Here is an 18,596-nt window from a genome sequence, read left to right on the forward strand (position 1 = left end):
GAGGGAAGAAGTGAGGGGAGGAAGTGAGGGAAGAAGGGAGGAAGTGAGGGAAGAAGGGAGGAAGTGAGGGAGGGAGTAAGAGAGGGATGAAGGGAGGGAGGGAGGGAGGGAGGACGTGAGTGAAGAAGGAAGGAAGTGAGGGAGGGATGAACGGAGGGCGTGAGGGAAGAAGGAAGTGAGGGAGGGAGGAAGGAAGTGAAGGAGGAAGTGATGAAGGGAGTGTACTGAGATGGGGGCTCAGTCCACTTCATATATAAACCGTGTCCTGGTGGTTGATGAAAAAGTGTGCAGTTTGGTTATGGACTTTTTTTTTTTTTTAAAACATGTTCATGCTCTGATTCCAAATGTTCAAACTTGTTCTCACCAGAAAGCGCTTCCGGGTTCTTAGCTTCATGTTCTCACTCTGGATGAAAACACGGAGGAAAACTTCTTCAAACTTTATCTGGCAAGAATTAAGAGTCTTTTTAATGAATTTGACTTTGGAGTGGACGGGGGGGGGGGAGATGGAGGGAGGGCTGGCAGGCAGCGAGCGCCGAGAGAGAGAAGACGGCGGGAGACGCCACGTCCAAGCCCCGGTGCCCTCTCACCTCTCCCTCATCTCCAGCCATTGCGGCCTTAATGAGGTGCCGTTAAACATGCGGGGATTCATTAAGGGAGAAATGGCCCTGTCACGGGAAGCCGTTTAAATCCGATGATGGAAACCCTTTTCTCACAGAGATGGCTCCTGCTCTGACACTTCCTCGATAAGCAACGATACTTTAATACGTTAATTGTTAGAAAAATGGAGCTGTTAAAGCAGAACCCCGAGATCGGTTTTAATCGGGTTCTAACCCCGGCACACGGGCAGTCGCTAAAAGTCAGCCAGAATGTGTGTGGGATTTTGTGACAGCGATGACCTGCTGGGTATTATCCGTCAGGCGCGGTGATGATTTTAGTGATGAAGAGCGGTCAGTGTGACTCTCACATCCCATCAGACTGGAGAGATTTACAGCTCTCAGGGGCCGATGGTGGTCTGCTTCAGGGGCACCATAAAATTCATCTCTTAGACCAAACTTCTACATGTTTGATCAACATCATCTCAACACTGGTGGGAGGGAGGGAAGAAAGAAAGAAAGAAAGAAAGAAAGAAAGAAAGAAAGAAAGAAAGAAAGAAAGAAAGATGTAGGAAGGAAGGGAATAAGAAAGAAATGAGGGAGGGAAGGAAGGAAGGAAAGAAGGGGAAAAGGAAATAAATGAAGGAAAGAAGAGAAGAAAGAAATGAGGGAAGGAGGGAGCAAAGAAGGAAGAAAGAAATAAAGGAAGGAAGAACAGAAGGAGGGGAAAGAAGAAAGAAATGGATTGAGAGAGGGAAGGAGGAAGGAATGAAAAATGCAGGGAAGGTGAGAGCAAAGGAGAGAAGGAAGAACGGAAGGAAGGGAGTGAGGGAGGGAGGAAGGAGTGAAGAAAATGCAGGAAGGAAGGGAAGGTCAGAGTAAAGGAGAGAGGAAAGAACAAAAGGAAGGAAAGAAATGAAAGGGGAAGAAAGGAAGGGAAGGAGTGAAGAAAATGCAGGAAGGAAGGGAAGGTCAGAGTAAAGAAGAGAGGGAAGAACAGAAGGAAGGAAAGAAATGAAAGAGGAAGGAAGGAAGGGAAGGAGTGAAGAAAATGCAGGAAGGAAGGGAAGGTGAGAGTAAAGGAGAGAGGGAAGAACAGAAGGAAGGAAAGAAATGAAAGGGGAAGGAAGGGAAGGAGTGAAGAAAATGCAGGAAGGAAGGGAAATTGAGGGCAAAGGAGGGAAGAAAGAACAGAAGGAAGGAAAGAAATGAAAGGGGAAGGAAGGAAGAAAGGAAGGGAAAGTCAGAGTAAAGGAGAGAGGGAAGAACAGAAGAAAGGAAAGAAATGAAGGGGAAGGAAGAAAGGAAGGGAGGGAGTGAAGAAAATGCAGGAAGGAAGGGAAGGTGAGAGTAAAGGGGAGAGGGAAGAACAGAAGGAAGGAAAGAAATGAAAGGGGAAGGAAGGAAGGAAGGAAGGGAAGGTCAGAGTAAAGGAGAGGGAAGAACAGATGGAAGGAAAGAAATGAAAGGGGAAGGAAGGAAGGAAGGGAAGGTCAGAGTAAAGGAGAGGGAAGAACAGATGGAAGGAAAGAAATGAAAGGGGAAGGAAGGAAGGAAGGGAAGGTCAGAGTAAAGGAGAGAGGGAAGAACAGATGGAAGGAAAGAAATGAAAGGGGAAGGAAGGAAGAAAGGAAGGGAAGGAGTGAAGAAAATGCAGGAAGGAAGGGAAGGTGAGGGCAAAGGAGGGAAGAAAGAAATGAAGGGAGGAAGAAAAAGAACTAACTATCCACCTTTCCCTGTAGCTGCATTTTCTCTCTCTCTCTCTCTCTCTCTCTCTCTCATCTTTCAGAACAACTAAAATAAGGTACTGGATTATACAGAAAGGTCAGAAATAAGAAAAGAGCAGTGAGATTTGATATTTTTCTTTCCTTCTGTGTTTTTTTTTTTTTTTTAAATGCTACATTAATCTTGTGATGTTTTTGGACTGAGGTTCTCGTACCGTGAGAGTTTGGCCCCACACCACGCTGGTCCCGTTTGTCTGGTTGTTGTTGTTCTGATGTTTGCTGTGGTCCCTCCTCAGGAGCTCTACCCCGCCTTCTGCATCCATAACGGGGGGAACGATGTGGAGCGCCTGCCCACCGCCAGCACCTGCATGAACCTCCTCAAGCTTCCGGAGTTCTGCGACCAGCAGCTGATGAGGAGCAAGCTGCTCTACGCCATCGAGTCGTCCTCGGGCTTCGAGCTCAGCTGAGCGACCCAACAAGGGGGCGGGCGAAAGAACAACACAAAAACACTTGGACGCTGATGCTGGGGATCTGACGGGGACACGGAGTTTTTATTTTAATCCTGAACAGGGATGAGTCAAAGCCGCGCCGGAGGAAGTGACCGTACCACTCGAGACGCCATCGTTCAAAGCCCCGCCCATCTTGACATGCCATCCAAAACTCACCAAAGATTTCTGCTCGGTTATTTCTGTAGCGCTGGTGCTGGAAGAACGTTGAGACCTAACGAGATTAACAAGACGCTAGCCGCGCGCTCTGATGTGACCGTGAGGACGATGTAGCTTCGCCAGGAAAGACGGAGGGCCTCGCTCCGAGATCATACTTAGCGCTTCGTATTTGTAGTTCAGCATTAGCAGCAGTACGTCGTGATTTTTAGCTTTGCTAATGAGTGGTGCAGTAGCTACAATGAAACTCCACCCCCCTTTCTTTTTTTTTCTCTCGCCCTGGCCATAATTCTGAAAGGAAGCTATTAAATTGCTAATTACGTTCCGAATTTCTGGTTTTAACTCCTAACTGATAGTGCGCGATTAACTACGCCACTGCTTGCACAGTGTACAATATAGTTTGTGATTTTTTTTTTACACAGAAGAACTAGCTAGCAAAACAAGCTAGCGTGCTTAATAACTGGCGTGCTCGTTCTCTTCTTTGCTGGCTCACTAGTCATCGAACTTTAATGAATTGGCTGTTTGAACTTTTTCTTTCTTTATTTGCTCATTCCTATCCTGCTAGTTCACTAGTTTTCTGAATCGCTAGCAGATACTGATTTTAAGTTGTTCTCGAGATAAGGTCAGTTTGAGCTTAGCAAAGCTCGCGTATGTGTTGAAGCGTCGAATGTTTTCGCTCTTGCATTCCTAAACAGCTTCACTCACCACTTTAGCTGGTTTTAAAGGGAAACTCGCATCAGCTCGTAGTGCCTTGCTTCCTTCCTTCCTTCCGCTCCTGGTTCCTTCAGGTGTCTGAGGTGGAAGTGGCGGTGATGATGTTAAAAATAAGAGCATGACTTTTGTTTTAGAATTTCATCCACGAGGAAACATGGTTGGAGTTTCTCTTTACATGACGACTGATGAAAGTTTCAAGCACTAATACTTGTGTGCGCTATGAAAAATGACAGCTTGTTCAGAGAGAGTTTCTTTAATAAGGGTGAATTTATGTAATATTTCTTATTAGAAGATTTTCAGGACTCATTTCAAGTTGTATTTTTTTTTCCCATTCTCTTGGCAGATGATTTTTTTTTAATTTTGCCTCTTTCTAGAATTAAATGCTGAAAATTAGCCGAATCATCTGCCAATAGAATTAGAAAATTTAAAGCTTGAAATGAGTAAAAGTGTTGAAAAGTAAGCAAAATAAGCTTATTCTATCCACGTTCACTGGACATGAGCAATCGCATGCTCTGATTGGCTACTCTACTACTAGGATATCAGCTCATGTATCGTGAGTAGAGAAAAACAAAATGGCGGAGCATGCTGCTGAACTAACCGAGGATGAAATAAAAACTCTACTCGAAAGCTAAACCACAAAAAAATAAGGCAACAAAATACGGAATGAAAGTATTTGATGGTAAGAACGTTTTTTTAAAAAATAATTTTTCAAGAATTATCATCATCGCTTTTTTTTTCCCCCACAAATTGCTCCTGTCATTTCGCCGGTTTGTTTACAGTCTAAGCGGAAATGATTTTGTCGGACGTTTTGTATAAAATTTACTTCTCGAATTTGCAAAAAATAAAAATAAGTGCACCATTTCTCAAAATCCAGTGAAAGTTATTCCATTCAATCTCGTCGTGCGTGGATTATAGACAACTCGGTGCTACGCGCCTCGTCGACTCATGTACGACTCGATTTTGTGGAATAACTGTTGAATATATTTGAGTTCTGATAATGTTCTAATTAGAAATGGTAGATAAATTCATCTCATCTCATTATCTCTAGCCGCTTTATCCTGTTCTACAGGGTCGCAGGCAAGCTGGAGCCTATCCCAGCTGACTACGGGCAAAAGGCGGGGTACACCCTGGACAAGTCGCCAGGTCATCACAGGGCTGACACATAGACACAGACAACCATTCACACTCACATTCACACCTACGGTCAATTTAGAGTCACCAGTTAACCTAACCTGCATGTCTTTGGACTGTGGGGGAAACCGGAGCACCCGGAGGAAACCCACGCGGACACGGGGAGAACATGCAAACTCCGCAGAGAAAGGCCCTCGCCGGCCACAGGGCTCGAACCCGGACCTTCTTGCTGTGAGGCGACAGCGCTAACCACTACACCACCGTGCCGCCCGTAGATAAATTCACCCTGATTAAAGATATTATCTCTTAACGATATTTTTTGCAGTGTGCGCGCAACTATTCATAGTTGTGAGCAGGTCTAAAAGGTGCAGTAAGACTTTTGAGAAAGCAGTTAACAGCCTCTCTTTTTTTTTTTTCTTTTTTCCCCTCCTACCTGATGATCAAAAAGCAGTTTTTACCTCCATACGAACGTTTCAATGATCCATTCACGTCATATGTTTAAAGGTTTAGGGTTCTACTCGCCACATGCTGCACACTCCGGTCATCATCGGGAACTTTTTTTTTTTTTAATTGACAACTGATGTATGTTTTTACAAATCAGCAACACACAACTGGTGACCAACTCGAGCAAAACGAAGACCGAAGAGACAAGATGAGGAGGATGGGTCGATAATATTCACGTCATTAATACAGTCCTGTGCAAAAGTCTTAGGCGAAATGGATTTCTATTGTATGACTTCTACATTATCGACTCCCAACATTATAAAAACACATTTTAGAGTTCCAGACGTTCGTTTTGTTGGTTTTTTTCCAGCACAAAATTAACAAGTTTGTATCTGAGCAGCATATTCCATCCATAAAAGATGATTTTTCAGATGAAAAAAGAAACCATAATGAAGGCTGCTGGGTTTTGGTGCAAAATGAAGAAGCAAGTGTGACAGTCAAAGTGTCACACTGGTTCTGTAAGATGCTCAGTAAAACCCACAGCTCATTTCTGCATAAAACTGCACTCATTGGACTTGAGACTGCTTTTTTTTTATTTTTTTTATTTATTATGGCTTACTGATTTACTGTTTATAGTATTTTTTTTTTAAATGTTGAAATTCATTCGACTTTTGCACAGTACTGTAAAGAACTCGCTTGTTATACGACTGTCTGAGGCTCTAGATTGAGGACAGGTGAATAGATTTATGATGGATTTGTCCGTCCCTGGTGGTTGTGACTGACTGACTGTGTGAGTTTCTCTGCCTTAGGAGCCATGTGACATTTTTATGAACATTTGCGAAGCTATAGTTGGAGTAAGTGGTTTTTATATAAATGTGCACTTCTGTCTCTCTCTCTTCCTGGTTGATTTTGTGTACTGAACAAGCAGAACACCCTCTTGTCCACGGAATAACGTACACCCTCGCAAGGCTGAATCAATACGTGGAGAAATAATCATCGCTTTACTTTACGCTCTCCAGCTCCAACACGTGCCTGTTCACCTTTTGGTGTTTTTTATTTTTATTATTATTTTTTTTTTTTTTTGCTTTGCTTTGCTTTGAATGAATACAAGTATGTCGTTGTCTTGCAAAGTGTTTTTCGGAAACACTTTCTTCGTCTCTTCTCTTTTGCGCCACACAGCAGGACGATCTCGCAGCAGCATCCCTGTTAACGATTAAAAAAAAAAAGAAATGGAGAAAACAAAACAAACAACAACAACACACAAAAAAAAACCCAATCGACTCTACCCTGTCTACAATCCCAATTCAAGGTGAAGGGCACGGGACGCCGGACTGCTCCGAAATCCACCACTTTTAACAGGCAGTGTGCCCTGAAAGTCATAGATGATGATGATTATGATGATTAACAGCGTGTTCTGAGCACAGAGAAAATATCTATGTATCAGAGTGTATGTAAAAAACAATTAAATATGTTTTGGGGGATTTTATTTGCAATTGAGATCTGGGAACTCTTTATTACTGTGTGTGTGTGGATGGAGAACTCGTTTCCAAGTTTTATGGCCTCTGACATATAATTAAAGAAACATCCAGTGATGAAACACGGCGTGAGGCCGATCTGTCCTCTGGACACAAATTAAGCCTGCGTGTGCTTGTCGTAAATCTATTAGTGAGAGGATGTGAGTGCGAGATGAGAAAGTGAGGATATTTCTTTATTCATCCTTGGATCGTCTCCATACCCGTCCCTCTCTCTCTCTCTCTGTGTGTGTGTGTGTGTGTGTGTGTGTGAGCGAGAGCGAGGCTCTGACGTGTGGCACACAGAAAGGGCTAATTGGGTCTTAAAAAGCTGACTTGTCCCGTTGCTATGAGGGATTGATTTCAATTATGGTGAGATTTATTTGGGCCTGTTACCTTATAATGGATTACAGCTCGCAAACTTAATGCTGCTGGCAATGAATCACGCCACACTCACACACGCACCGGGTATTTCCAGGCGTCGTTAGAGCTCCTGAGGTCAACTTATTTAACACTGGAATATGAGAATTAAAACATTTAATCCCGTAGAATTCATTAAGGTTCTCGGACGAGCGACACATTAACGCTGAAAGAAAGATGCTTTGCTCATCATGGGATGGTGTTTACGCAGAGGAACAGATATAGAGGATATTAAATGGTCGTAAGAAGATAGGAAGTTTATCTTCGAGTGGTGACTGTACAGTATAAGTGTATCCACAAAAAAAAAATTAAGTTTGTTAAAATTCTTTTGATTTTGAGCCAGTTCGCCAACACTAGGAGTGACGTCATCGGCGTGAAATATCAGGAATTATTGTACATACGGGAAACTTTTTCGATGGAATAAAAACGTGTTCTATCCCCTTCTAGTGGGTTTCATTCATTTGGTTCGATAGCATGCAATGTTGTTAGCATATCGCTTGTCCTACGTGTATTACGTCACCCTACCCAATAGAGAATGAGCGTTATGGTTGTCGAGACAACATGACGTCACACATCGGAGCTGATGCGAATATCCAATGAGAGAGTTTTCTGCTGTGCATGCGCAGAAGTATTTCTTTGTTCACCAGGAAAGAGGAAGATATGATGAACACCCGAAAGGCTACCAAACTTTCATTAGATATTCTTCACGCATATTTACACTACCGTTCAAAAGTTTGGGGTCACCCAGACAATTTTGTGTTTTCCATGAAAAGTCTCACTTTTATTGACCACCATAAGTTGTAAAATGAATAGAAAATATAGTCAAGACATTTTTCTGGCCATTTTGAGCATTTAATCGACCCCACAAATGTGATGCTCCAGAAACTCAATCTGCTCAAAGGAAGGTCAGTTTTATAGCTTCTCTAAAGAGCTAAACTGTTTTCAGCTGTGCTAACATGATTGTACAAGGGTTTTCTAATCATCCATTAGCCTTCTGAGGCAATGAGCAAACACATTGTACCAATATAGCTGCAAGCAGCAATGTGGGGGCCAAGCAGAATATGACGCCATAGGGAGCGTTAGATTCGTTTTGACCTAAGGATTCCAGCGATATACTAAGATTTTGATGATCAGACATACGGTTCAAAAGTAACAAGCAGAAATGTACCTCCAATTTTGACCTGTTAGCATTTTTGCTAATTGCAGCGCCCCCTATGGGACAAATCTCACCAACTTCAATTTGCATGCTTTGGAGAGGGTACTGGTCATGTGTACCAAGTTGGGTTCCAGTCCGTCAAAGGGCTGCCGAGATATGACCTCACTTCCTGTTTGGCGACTTTTAAGACGCGTTTGATTGGCTGTCACGGCCATACAATGAAAGATATCAAAAATCCATTCATGTTTTTTGTGAGGCTCAGTCCAAAGATGCTATATACCGAATTAGAGAAAAATTGGTCAAAAATTGAGGGAGGAGTAGCATTTTTATTGTTTTTCACAAAGTTCAAAATGGCGGGAAACTATTCTGGCAGAAAATGACGTCATAGGGTGCGTTGGATTCGTCTTGGCCCAAAGATTCCAGTGATTACCAAGTTTTTGAAAATCGGACGTACGGTTCAAAAGTTACAAGCAGAAAGGTACTTGAAACTTTCACCTGCTGGTGGCGCTAGAGGGTTGGGGGTGGGGACCTAAAATTTCTTGAAGGCAATCATGAGACTGTCTAGAATGTGGATGCAAACCACTTTTTGGGAAAATCTGACTAAATTTGCAGAAGGAGAAGCATTTTCTTGATTTTCACAAAATCCAAAATGGCGGACATTCTATTCTGGTGGACATGACGTCATAGGGTGCGTTGGATTCGTCTTGGTCCAAGGATTCTAGCAATACCAAGTTTTTGACAATCGGGCGTACGGTTCAAAAATTACAAGCAGAAATGTACCTCAAATTTTGACCTGTTGGTGGCGCTAGAGGGTTTGAGCTGGGGATCTGGATTTTTTTGTGGGGAGTCCTGAGATAGACTAGAATCCTGTGTGAAAAATTTAAAAACATTCCTATGAAGGGTTGCCGAGATATGAGCTCACTTCCTGTTTGGCGACTTTTAGGACGCGTTTGATTGGCTGTCACGGCCAAACGATAAGAGATATCAAAAATCTTTTCATGTTTTGTGTGAGGCTCAGTCCAAAGATGTTATATACCAAATTAGAGATAAATTGGTCAAGAATTGAGGGAGGAGTAGCATTTTTAGTGTTTTTGACAAAATTCAAAATGGCGGGAAAACTATCCTGGCGGAAAATGACGTCATAGGGTGCGTTGGATTCGTCTTGGCCCAAGGATTCCAGGGATACCAATTTTTTGAAAATTGGACGTACCGTTCAAAAGTTACAAGCAGAAATGTGCCTGCAACTTTGACCTGCTGGTGGCGCTAGAGGGTTGGGGTGGGGACCTAAAATTTGTTGTGGAGAATCATGAGACTGTCTAGAATGTGTGTGCCAAATTTGAGCATTTTCCTACGTACGGTTCTATGGGCTGCCATAGACATCCCTAAGGAGAAAGTTGAATTGTGAAAAATAATAAGAAAACCTACAAACACATTAAGGGCCTTCGCCAGCTTCGCTGCTTGGCCCCTAATTAGAACACTGGAGTGAGAGTTGCTGGAAATGGGCCTCTATACACCTATGGAGATATTGCACCAAAAACCAGACATTTGCAGCTAGAATAGTCATTTACCACATTAGCAATGTATAGAGTGTATTTCTGATTAGTTTAAAGTGATCTTCATTGAAAAGAACAGTGCTTTTCTTTCAAAAATAAGGACATTTCAAAGTGACCCCAAACTTTTGAACGGTAGTGTACGTTCAGTGGTGAACTGTTACTATTAGAGCTGGGACTTGAGCTCAGCCAAAGCTTAGCCAGACACCAAAAAAGCAACAGGGCAAAGGATTTTGTAAGGGATTAGCATCAGGCTGCCAGGTTGCTCCATCGTGTGTAGCTGTCGATGTTGATTTTAAAAGTAACTCAGTAAATTACACAGGGAAATGAATACTTAAGTCTGAGTGAATAATACTGTAGTGAGCGTGCAGTGTGGAAGAAGAGTCTGGAGACCAGAAATCTTCGTTTCTCAGTCGATAGTCTGTGCTACTTGCTCTTGATAGGTAGCACTGGCTTGACCGCCTTATTAGCATTCACTAACACTACTGATGAACGCTACGCGTACACCGGCTGGAAGGTGACTTCACTGCTACGCTGACGGTGCCAGCTCACGTTGGCCTTCGAGGAGGCTGAGGGCGATACATTTTTGGCCCCTCCCACTATAAATCAAAATCTGATAAGTTAATTAACTCATCTGTCACTTCCTACATAAACATACACTGCCATGGCCTTCTGTCCCAGCAATGAAGTCCTAACCAATGAGTGAGCAGCTCTAAACTCTTCTCAGCCTAGACACAACAAACAAAACAATCTCATTAGATAACTCAATCTTAATGTTTTCAGGACAGTAACCCTTTCATTTCTGAAGCAAATTTGATAGAAAATGAGGCAAAATTAGAATCAGAAGAGAATAATTACCAGGAAATTATGAAAGAATGAAAGAAATTAAATATAGCATTTGAAATGCTGGTATGTTTGGGCTTCTCTGAAGGACTAGAAGGCCCTGAGAGTTCCCCTCTGTTTAAAAGAGAAAAACATACCAACGGACATTGAAAAACTGGAAGAGTGAGTGTGTATGTGTAATAATCATACTGGCTGGGGTTTTTTCGTGGTCTATTAGATGTATTCCATTCAGCTACTCATCTTCAACTCGTTCAGTATCATGCTAGCTGAATGCCATATATCTGATAGACCACTCAACAACATCCAATATTATTTAAATGTGTCACTCAGATTTGCAATGTATTTTGTACGAAAAATGTGTTTTTCAACACGAGAAGATAAACTTCATATCTTCAAGCCAACATGTGATTTTTCTTCTTATTATATCGAAACATTTACAAATAAAAAGTCCCCAAATTTATCAAAACAGTTCATTGATTTCTTCACAAGTGATCCAGATTTATGTCATGGTTTTGGTTCTCCATGTCCCGGATGGAGCTCGTATAAAAAAACACGAGTGGTGTATTTCCCAGTAAAACATTCGCGTTTATGTAATGTATGTAGATATGTTCTGATGTTATGGAAGGGAACAAGAATCAAGATATATTTGATCAAAAGGACAGGATTTTAGTCCAACAAAAAAGTGCAGAACCAATTAGTAAAGCCATTGCAAGGCCTGGCAAAGGAAACTGGATGACTACAAAGCAAATCACACAAAAATCCAGAGTATACTTGATTAATATACCATGTACATATAAACTATAAAATATACTTGTAGCATGTACTTATCTGCTGATTTCTCTACATTGTGAAGATACTAAAAATGAAAGAAAAGCAAATGATCACAAAAACAGCTGTATACCATAACACACCTGAAGCTTTCTCAGGCAGGTAACGTTTAATAGCAGCTCTGGACCCTTCATTAGAGACGTGCAGGACTGGATTTTTATTTCCATCCACTTCCATGGTGATTTTGCATGTAAACCCAAGGTTTAGAAGATGATTAATGAAAAATGGAACAAATTGCTATTTATTTAAATAGTGTAAAAAGTTTAAAAAGATGTTGATGTTTGGTGTCGCTTGTTGTAAACTTGTCAGTGAAAAAAATAGTGCTGCTGGCTCCGCCCCTAAATACTTAAAATTTTAAGCACACTGGGGGGGGAAGACACCTTCGTAAGTAAAAACATTATAGATATAGTCATATTCATCTCGTGTTCCCAATAATAAGATTACAGTAAACCAAATATACATTTATTAAACCTGTTTCTAAACAATTGTAACCAATTCCAAGCTTGAAATCATCTTGATCTATTGGCAGGTTTTTTTGTTTGCTTGTTTTTCTAGTTTTAGGCATTTATTTCTAGCATGAACCAAATTATCTATGATGAGAATAATACAATTTAAATACAAGTTGAATAATCTTGTATTTAATTTGGAATAATCTCATAATAAGAAACACTCAACAAATTTGCCTCTATTCAAGATGTTAAGATATAATTTAACATAACCCAACTTGGCGGCACGGTGGTGTAGTGGTTAGCGCTGTCGCCTCACAGCAAGAAGGTCCGGGTTCGAGCCCTGTGGCCGGCGAGGGCCTTTCTGTGCGGAGTTTGCATGTTCTCCCCGTGTCCGCGTGGGTTTCCTCCGGGTGCTCCGGTTTCCCCCACAGTCCAAAGACATGCAGGTTAGGTTAACTGGTGGCTCTAAATTGACCGTAGGTGTGAATGTGAGTGTGAATGGTTGTCTGTGTCTATGTGTCAGCCCTGTGATGACCTGGCGAATTGTCCAGGGTGTACCCTGCCTTTCGCCCATAGTCAGCTGGGATAGGCTCCAGCTTGCCTGCGACCCTGTAGAAGGATAAAGCGGCTAGAGATAATGAGATGAGATAACCCAACTTGCACATTTCCACAAATTGTTCAGGAGTTAAAATGTAGTTTTGTAGTCAAGACCACCTAAACCATGACCAAGAACATGACTTGGTTTTGTTTGTTTTCCCCAAAATTCATTTAGATGAGAAACTAAAATGTGCCACACATCATTATTATTCATCGATGAGATGTTGGGATATAATGCATTGCTGAGCACTGATGTATTGTTTCTATAGTTTCTAATGTCGCAAGGAAACAACACATGGCAAGGAAACAACACAATGACTCCGTTATGCGTGAGCAGGGAAACCGTTCTCTCAGAAGTGATACTGAGTATAAAGTTTCTCAGAGTGCATGAGGAACTTCTGCTAGTGTTGTAGTCAAGACCACCTTAACCAAGACCAAGTCATGACCGAGACCAGAGTGTATAGAGACCAAGAATAAGACCAAGACTTTGAGGGGTTGAGACCAAGTCAAGACCAGAACCAGACCAGTAGGTGTGAAGGGGGGATGGCCATTAACAGGAAGAAAAACTTTGAATCCCCAGTGAGTCACGTTCTTGGTCGCATTTGAAGAAGGAAATTTTACATCCAATGACAGTAACGATGTTAACAAATAAATCGGACAATACACAGGCAGTTTAGTGAAATCCCTACAGTTGTGGTCTTGACCAATCTTGAAATAAAATCCGGAGTCCTCTATGTCCGAGACCGAGACAAGACTGAGGAAAAACGTAGTTGATTCTGAGACAAGATCGAGACCTTCAAAAAGTGGTTTTGAAACAAAGACCAGTCTTGAGTACTGTAACACTATTAAAATGTTTTGGAACAATTCTTGTATGAAACGAATAAACAGACCTATGGCTTTTGATGTACGCCAAATGTTAGTAATTATTTGTGAAAATTGTGTTTAACCAATGGGCAATGATGAGCACTGCAAACTACCAAAGGTTTCCGGAAACTCCATGCAGAGACTAAAACCAGCCAAGGTTCCTCAACTGAGGACCTAAAGTTCCTGGGTTCCTGAAGACTTACCCCAGGAAACTTTGGGGAAAAAGCACATGTAGTGTTGTGGTGGCAACGTTTCTGGTATATTATGCTTTAGAATAAAATTCCTTTTGAACAGATCTGAAAGGATGTGCCATCCTAGGAAAAGACAATGTCATGAGTTTTCATTTGAATTGTTTTGTAAAATCGAGTAAAGTGGCAGAGAAGAAAATGCTACTGCTCCAGGTATGTTTAAAACACAATATTTAAAAAATAAATATGTATTTGATGATAGTACAAAGCACTGTGTGAAAAATTGGTAATTAGAATTTTTTTAAAAACTGTAGTATCTTCAAAAAATGAAGAAAAACCAGTTGCTTTTTTTTTTTCAAATCTTAACATCATTACATTGCCTTTATTTGTGTTCTGGTGTACAAAGTAGTTAAAGCTAATGTTATCAATTGCTCAGGTCACTTTACGTCACAGTTGACTTTTAATAATAATAATAATAATAATAATGAGAAGAATAATATTTATAGTTGGTGGATTTAAAATAATTAAACTAAAATGAATTTCCAGAGGTTGCGTTTAGTAACATAGTGGATGGACTCCAGTTTTGAAAGCTTCGAACTTGTCGATGCTACTCCATGATCACTCATCAGAAACCTTATAATGATGTTCCAAGTGCGTTTTTAGTTGAAGTACGCATATAAAGCCACAGTTATTATTTTCTACCTTTAGTTACACTGTAATTGCTTGTTTCGTATCACCTGAAAATTTACATCATGGCTGTCTAATTTTCACATTTGAAATGTTACACGTGTTTTCCTCATAATTTTATTTATTTGCATTTTTATAAAAGAAGTACATTTCACATTATTTTTTTTCTTTTGTAAAGGTAGCACAATCATATGAGACTGTTAGTGGCATTTAAAGGGTGTTTTTCCTTTTTTCTTCCCCTTCTTGAGTTTGAGTGCCACCTCATGGTGAGATTTGCAGTGCTAGAACTTTTTATTGTGTATTAGTGACTGCCAAAGTTTTTGAATGCCCTCTATTAATATGTTAGTTCAATTAGATGAAATGGATTTAAATAAAATTTTTATTAGGGGGGGAAAAACCCTAACTGAATCTAGATCCAATGTGGATTGCTATAATTAGGCACTTGTAGCACACAGTGTATTGTATTTATGTTGATGCCAACACTGTCAAATATCAACTGCAAGACAAATCTAATCTTAGGGTATCAGGCAAGAATGGGACAACATTTCTCTTTCAAAACTACAACAATTGGTCTCGTCAGTTGCCAAACGTTTACAGAGTGTTGTTAAAAGTCGAGGTGATGCAACACAGTGGTAAACATGCCCCTGTCCCAACTTTTTTGAAACGTGTTACTGGCATCACATTCAAAATTAGTCAGAGTCAATTGTTTCAATAAAACAATTTAAAACATTCTCTTTCAACATTTTGATATGTTGTCTTTTTGTAGTATTTTCAATGAAATATAGGATTTGCATTATTTGCAAATCATCACATTCTGTTTTACACAGCGTCCGAACATTTTTGAAATTGGGGTCTATCTGCATTTTTCAGTTTTAATTTTTTTGAAAGAGCTGCTGACAAATAATTAATTTTGATTTTTACTTTAAGAGCATATTGGTTAAAAAAAAACCTGGCCTGAACAATGTGTCATTTGTAATTCAGATGAATCTGATTACTTTTAAGGGGCAGAATACTTCTGCAGTCACTGTATAAGGAGAAAAAGAAAAACAGTCATCCTAAAATACAATGTTATGGAACTCCAGACTTTACTTTTATATGCATAGTCTACTCTATCTAAATTAATATTGTCTATAGTATCTAAAACTGCACTGAGATAAGGTTGCACAAGGAAAGAAAAACAGCCCTGGTCAGAGGCCAGTAATGGGTCATTTACTACTTTAATCAATGCTGTGTCTGGACTGTAATGAAGCCTAAATCCTGAAAAACTTCTAAATTTATAAATTAGGTTTCTTAACCAATCAACTTCCAATGCTAAGAAAATAGGTCATGTTGCAAAAACAGAGAAGGAGAAAGCAGATGTTGTGGAGATCTTCAATGATCTGATGTGCTGCATGAAGAGAAGCCAGGCTGAGCTACTTAAGGTGATGGAGAAGAAGCAGAAAGCAGCAGAGATGCAGGCTGAAGAGTTCATTAAAGAGCTGGAGCAGGAAATCATTGAGCTAAAGAAGAGAAACACTGATCTGGAGCAGCTCTCACACACTGAGGATCACCTCCACCTCCTACAGGTCAGAGTCCCTCTGTTTCTCAATGGTAAATTAATGCAGCACATGACAGGACAGTAGTCCCCATGCTGAGGGACTTCTCTCTCCTGCTGTACTGTAGATTTACCCGTCACTGTGCAGCCCTCCACACACCCAGGACTGGACTGATGTCATAATTAACTCTCATCTGAGTGTGGAGACTCTGAGGAGAGCTCTGACTCAGCTTCAGGAAACTCTCAGTGAGGAAATGGAAAAGGTTCCTGAGATTAGTAAATATGGTTAACTACCTGAGCAGTGATTTTTTTTTTTGCAAAAAAAAGAGACTTTTTCAAGATCAAGTAAAAATATGTAATACACATAATTCAACTTGTCAACATTTGTGTGACAGAAAGAGGCTATATTGAGGCATGTGAGTACTGTAGTGGCCAGATGGTGGTGTTAAAGCGCCATGTTCATGTATTGTCCTGGGTTTCAGCCGAACAACTACTCTGTCAATCCAATTCTAAGGAAAGTTGCTGTGCATCATTTGCAGAGTCTGTTGATGCATTGCAGTTCAAAGAACACCCCATGAGGATGCTCCTTGGTTTTCCTGAAATGTATTTACCTGAATTTAGAGAAGGGAGGAAAAACCCTCAACCTCTCAAATGTTCCTGTGAGACTGCTAAAATTTGGTTTGCTCTTTCTTTGGAACCCACCCTCACATATCCTAGTATTAAAGTTTTATTCAACATACATTGTTGCCATATTCAATGCAATTTCACAGGCAATATTTATCATTGAGAATGGCCTGTTACGAAATTTGGTCTGTACATGGATGGCAGTTGCAAGGGAACATGTCCCAAATTGTAAATATTTAGCCAAATTGTGGCACTATGATCCCACTATCTGGTGTAACCCATAAGCAGATGGATTCCATTTTGATTCTGGTTCCTCTCAAATTTTTTTTTTTTTTGTATTATGTACTTCCTGGTTTCAGAGTTGTTTGTAACAAGTCTTTTTTCTGTGAGTGTTGGTGTTGATCACTAAACTTTTTTTTTTCTCTCCAAATAATTTTCCGGTATCCTTTTCATTTTGTCTGTACTTTCACTTTCCTTTTTCTGCATTTTAATTTTTTTCAGAAGAATGCCAAGACCGGAAGCTTTCTTTTCTTTTTTTTTTCCCTCCTCCCATGTAAAGATCACAAGCAGAGGCCATCCACATCGGATCTGCTGTAATATCAACAGATCTTCGATTAAAGTATGTGGATCCGTTCATCATGGCACACCTTTAGCTTGTTCAGTGTGCTGAGTGCAGGATGTTTAGAGCAATTCCAGCATTATGGACGTGACACTTGAACTCAAAATGGCAACAAATGACCCAGTGCATGTTTTATTGTCTCCCAGTATTTAAACAGGTGTTGCATATTTTGAGGCTGTACCATACTGGAGAAGTGATAGAGCAAGAACAATTCCCATAGTACATCTAGGGCATGCCAGAAAATGCCAATAAAAGATGCGTTATGGATGTGACAGAAAAAGTATCACTTTTCTTGGGTGACTGTACATTTTTATCAAACTCTGTGAAATTGTAAACCTAATGTCGAAATGGAGATATCCATTTGATAGAGGGGTCCAAGGTGAATATTAAAAAATCTTTGTTTAAAATATTTTGTATTTCATGCAGAGTTTCAGAAGGAAAAGTCAGCGTTATGGATGTGACGAAATTCCGTTATGGATGTGACGCGTCTGAAATAGGCATGGCATATGTTTAGAAAATCAGCAATTTAACCACCATAACCCTTTGAAAAACTCTCTAAATATCAGCTAAAACTATCAAAGTTCTTAAATAATATTTAGGATGGCTATTGTTTTGCTGTTTTGTGGATTTTAGCATACATTTCTGTGGCTTGTGGCAATAATATAGAATTGTACACGATCAAAGTTGATTTTAGCTTGGGTTTTACATTATAAGAAAGAAAGACTGACATATTAAGGCGAAGGGAACAATTCTTGTGACAAATTGGTTCAACTTATTCACATCTGTAAAATACAGGCTTAGGTGATATCTCTGGGAGTGGTTTTGATGTATTACATGTTGCTTTATTTTTGCATGGTGAGGTTGACATTTACATGGAATTGCCCTTTAGTCATTTTTCCGCCGTTGCTAGTGATAGCTTTATTTGTGATAAATGCAGATTAGTTACCTCTCTGACAGAGAAGAGTGCAGCTTTGGAGGTACGTATCCAGACTTCAGAGAGAGTTAGTGAGAATGAGAACAGTGTAGTTTCTGCAGGGGAAAGTCTGGATGCCCTAGGTGGAGTTAGTAATCCCCCAACTCTGACATTAGAGTCCTCACAGTGGGGCGAATGGGTGATGACTTGGCGGCATAAGCATAGAGCCAAAGCTACCGCTAAGGCTCACCCACAGGAGCACCACTCCTCTCTGCTTCACGTGTCTAACAGGCTTGCCCTCCTCAGTGATGCACCCACTGAGAAACCTGAAAGAGCTCTGGTTATAGGGGACTCTATCATACGGCACATGAAATTAGCTAGGCACCAGCAGCTTTAGTCAGGTGTATACTGAGAGCCAGGGTGCCGGACATAGCAGGTAATCTTAGGGTCCTAGGCAAGTACAGGTTCTCAAAGATAGTTATCCATGTAGGAGCTAATGATATATGCCTTCGTCAGTCTGAGGTTCCTAAAAGTAACGTTGTAGA

General features: G+C 40.6%; 1 protein-coding gene across 2 annotated transcripts in view; it reads left to right on the top strand.

Annotated features, from left to right (window-relative positions):
- ube3c (ubiquitin protein ligase E3C) overlaps window positions 1–4,890 on the top strand; it is a 67,062-nt gene extending 62,172 nt beyond the window's left edge. For both annotated transcript variants that reach the window (XM_060915219.1, XM_060915228.1), the window contains one exon: window positions 2,614–4,890. In XM_060915219.1, coding sequence (XP_060771202.1) covers window positions 2,614–2,784 — 171 coding nt within the window. In that variant the 3' untranslated portion in view covers window positions 2,785–4,890. The remainder of the gene's footprint in view (window positions 1–2,613) is intronic.
- The last annotated feature ends 13,706 nt before the right edge of the window (window positions 4,891–18,596 follow it).

This window comes from Neoarius graeffei, chromosome 1 (genome assembly GCF_027579695.1).
Source record: "Neoarius graeffei isolate fNeoGra1 chromosome 1, fNeoGra1.pri, whole genome shotgun sequence".
In the NCBI taxonomy this organism is placed as follows: Eukaryota; Metazoa; Chordata; class Actinopteri; order Siluriformes; family Ariidae; genus Neoarius; species Neoarius graeffei.